Source organism: Arachis ipaensis, chromosome B4 (genome assembly GCF_059453495.1).
Source record: "Arachis ipaensis isolate K30076 ecotype BB chromosome B4, ASM5945349v1, whole genome shotgun sequence".
Lineage (NCBI taxonomy): Eukaryota > Viridiplantae > Streptophyta > Magnoliopsida > Fabales > Fabaceae > Arachis > Arachis ipaensis.
The window spans coordinates 5,984,835-5,988,076 of record NC_142439.1 but is presented as its reverse complement, the minus strand read 5'-3'; the positions used below and the strand labels follow the sequence as shown (position 1 = coordinate 5,988,076).

Below are 3,242 nucleotides of genomic sequence, written 5' to 3'. Positions count from 1 at the left end.
ACAGGATGTAGCTGGGTCAGTACGGTAAGTGTGTATAGGGGGAAGTGTGTTGGAAGAGTTGACTCATTTTCGCCAATAATTGTTCCCAATTAATGCCAGCACTTTCTTTCACACCAAGTTTCGGATTCCTTTTATATAAATATAATTTTTTTAATAAAAAATCAACTTTGGATCTCAAAATACCAAGTGAAAGAACTTGATTAGATTAATTACTGATTAGATTAATTAAGTAATTAATCTCAAGTGAATATTCATACATATTTATATAATTTTGAGAATCAAACAGCATATATATAAATAAATTTGCTCACTACTAGTCAATAATGTCTTAAAATAATGTTACTGGAAAGATTATGACTAAAAATAAAACAGTTAAAATTTATCTGTTTTTTTATAATTAATATATTATTGAAGTTCATCAATTGATACCAAAACATGGAAAGTGATGTTGAATTAATTAGTTGTTTCAATAATTGTGTTGTTCCAGATTAGACTGGGCATAATGATATTTATAGTAGCAGATCAGACATCACCTTTGATATGAAACTTAACTACTACACACCGACCGCATGCAAGCATTGTCATCATCATGATCATGATTTGTTACATTAATCAGATCATCAAGAAGCACCTGACATTTCGATCATCTTTAATTAAACATTATTACTCTCCCTCTCCCTTATTATTAGTCACACTTAATTTAATTAATCAAGAGATAGATTTATATACAAATAAAAAAAGAAAGAAAGAAAATAATGTTGAGGCATGCATGCATTTGAGTCTAAACAAAAAGTATGATTATGATTATGATTATGAGTATGAGAGATAATAAACAGAAAGATGAAGTAGTTGTTGATTATAGATAGAAGAAGAGAGAATTTCTCATTTGATGAAAGGAGGAAGTGCTCTAATAGTAGTACTACTTCCAATTGCAAAGAAGCGCTTCTTCCATGCTTTGAGTCCATGGAATCCAGATAGGATTCTCTTCCTCAGCCTCCTCAACCTGTTTCCGATCTTCACCTTGAGCTTGCAGATTCTGATTCTGCGAGAACAAGAAGAAGAATAAGAAGAATCAGCTTGCTGCAAGACCTTGTAGATCAAGAACTGTGCCCTCCTATGTATCATCTCTTCAGAATCCTCCTTTTCCATCTTCGAGTAACCATGGAACTGCTTCCTACTACAAACACCAGCCATTTCCTTAGAGAGAGAGAAAGAGAGAGTAGAGAGATGTTGCAAATAAAGAGTGGTATTGAAAGAAGCATTTATAGTGCTTATTTTGGGGAGGAACCATATGGCATGTGCATTATTAATTAATCATTTTCTTTATTTAATTTAGATGATGAGTCTCCCTGAATTGGCATCTCATACAATTTCGTCCTCAATGGAAACCTCCCCAAAACAACACTTTATGATGAAAAATAATGGAAACACACTCTCTCATCTGCAAATCCAATTTGCCAATATTTTTAAATTAAGTTTTTTTTATAGATTTAAACTAATTTAAAAAGATATCAAATGACATTTGGAGTGGGGGAGGTTGGTTTTGTTTTGTTAAATAATCATATAGATTTCATTGCATTGTATTTAAAATTTGAAAATAAATAAACAAATAGGTATATGATTTTTTAACTCGAAGACATATAAGTTTTTAATTAGAATAAATGACCATGTACGCATGAAAGATGAAAACGTATGTACACTAAATTGAAACTAAATTTGTACCCACTTAAAATGTTTTTTGTGTGACAAAAGTATCCTGTCTTTGGAGGGTTGGAGTACCACGTAAGGTACTTTTGTCACACGGAAGACATCTTACATGAGTACATATATCAGTGTTTTCATCTTTTATGGATACAAATGGTTATTTATTCTTTTTAATTAATTGAAAATATAAAAATATTTTTTAATTTTTAAAATGTGAGACATTTAATAGAAGAATTTATATGTCTCGTATTTTAGGAAGTGATTGATATTTTTATATTTTCAATTAGTCGATGATTTATCTATCTTTAAGATAAAAGATCAAGAACTTATTTGTAGTTTCCTTTTAAAATCCTTTCAAGTTTTTATTTCATTTTTTAAGTCATGTGTCATCTGATTGCTAAGTAAACTCTACATGTCCAATTTATATTATGCTCTTAATTTTAATATCAAAGAATAACTCACAGCCACTGATATTTTTCATTAAATATTTTTTTTTCAGCTTGTATTAAGTAATAAGACAAACTCGAAGAGAAAAGTTGAAGTTGAATTGAACGCTAAAAACAAATGCACAAATAAAAAGAAAGTTTAGGGTGGCATTTTGGCAAAGTATTAGTTAAATTAATTAAAAAAGTGACTCTAATGGCGTCATTTGGCTAAGGTTTGGTAAACAGTAGAATAAGCTACAGATTATTACTATTATATTATGTGTACACTAATACTAGTTTAAATAAGGCACGTTGACAACAATAATGTTAGTTATTTGTTTTGTTATTTATATAATAATACCACTACTAACATAAAATATTATTGAATAAGTATTTATTATACATATAAATAATTTTGTAACCTAATCATACATATTTAATTTTAATAGAATAATATATAGAAGTAGAAAAATGGTTAGTTTCAACTTTCAACTTTATTTTAAACTAATGTATGTGTATGTACTCTCTTGACTTTAACTAAGTAACCTGATTAGCTACAAGGTTTACAAATGAGCTCGCAGATCAGCTACTAGTGAGTAGTGACTATTTTAGTATTTTTTTTTGGTGACCGAAATAAATTAAACAAAGAAAAACAAAACAAACAAAACAAAAAACTGCCTAAATAGAGGGACAGTCCCGTTTAAGACTACTCTTAAACTCCTCCCAAGGTGAAAGAAGCTCCACATGCGAAAGTTGTAACTTTATCGCCATCTTTGCCATAGTATCTGCCACCGTGTTTGCATCTCTCATAATCAAACGAAAGTCAACCTGCCAATTCCAATGCATGATATCTTTTATTTTGAGCACCAGTGGATCAATAAACCCAAAACCATCTTGAGTAACAAGATTAAATGCTTCCACACAATCCGTCTCACAAATAACATCTCGTTGACCCACATCCCAAGCTAAGAGATATCCTCTCCAAATAGCAAACAATTCTCCTTGAAGAATACTATTACTCTCAATCATTCCCAAACACCCCCTTTGCCAGCTCCCATTATAATCTCTAATAACACAAGCAAAACCAACACTATCATCCGAACCAAAATAACT

At 30.3% G+C, this 3,242-nt stretch overlaps 1 protein-coding gene across 1 annotated transcript; it reads right to left on the bottom strand.

The window, feature by feature from the left end:
* Positions 1 to 774: 774 nt before the first annotated feature.
* LOC107637535 (uncharacterized) lies at positions 775 to 1,383 on the bottom strand. The gene has a single exon (XM_016340943.3). It carries the CDS (start codon positions 1,192 to 1,194, stop codon positions 883 to 885), a length of 312 nt encoding a protein of 103 aa, XP_016196429.1. The 5' UTR covers positions 1,195 to 1,383; the 3' UTR covers positions 775 to 882.
* Between the last annotated feature and the right edge of the window lie 1,859 nt (positions 1,384 to 3,242).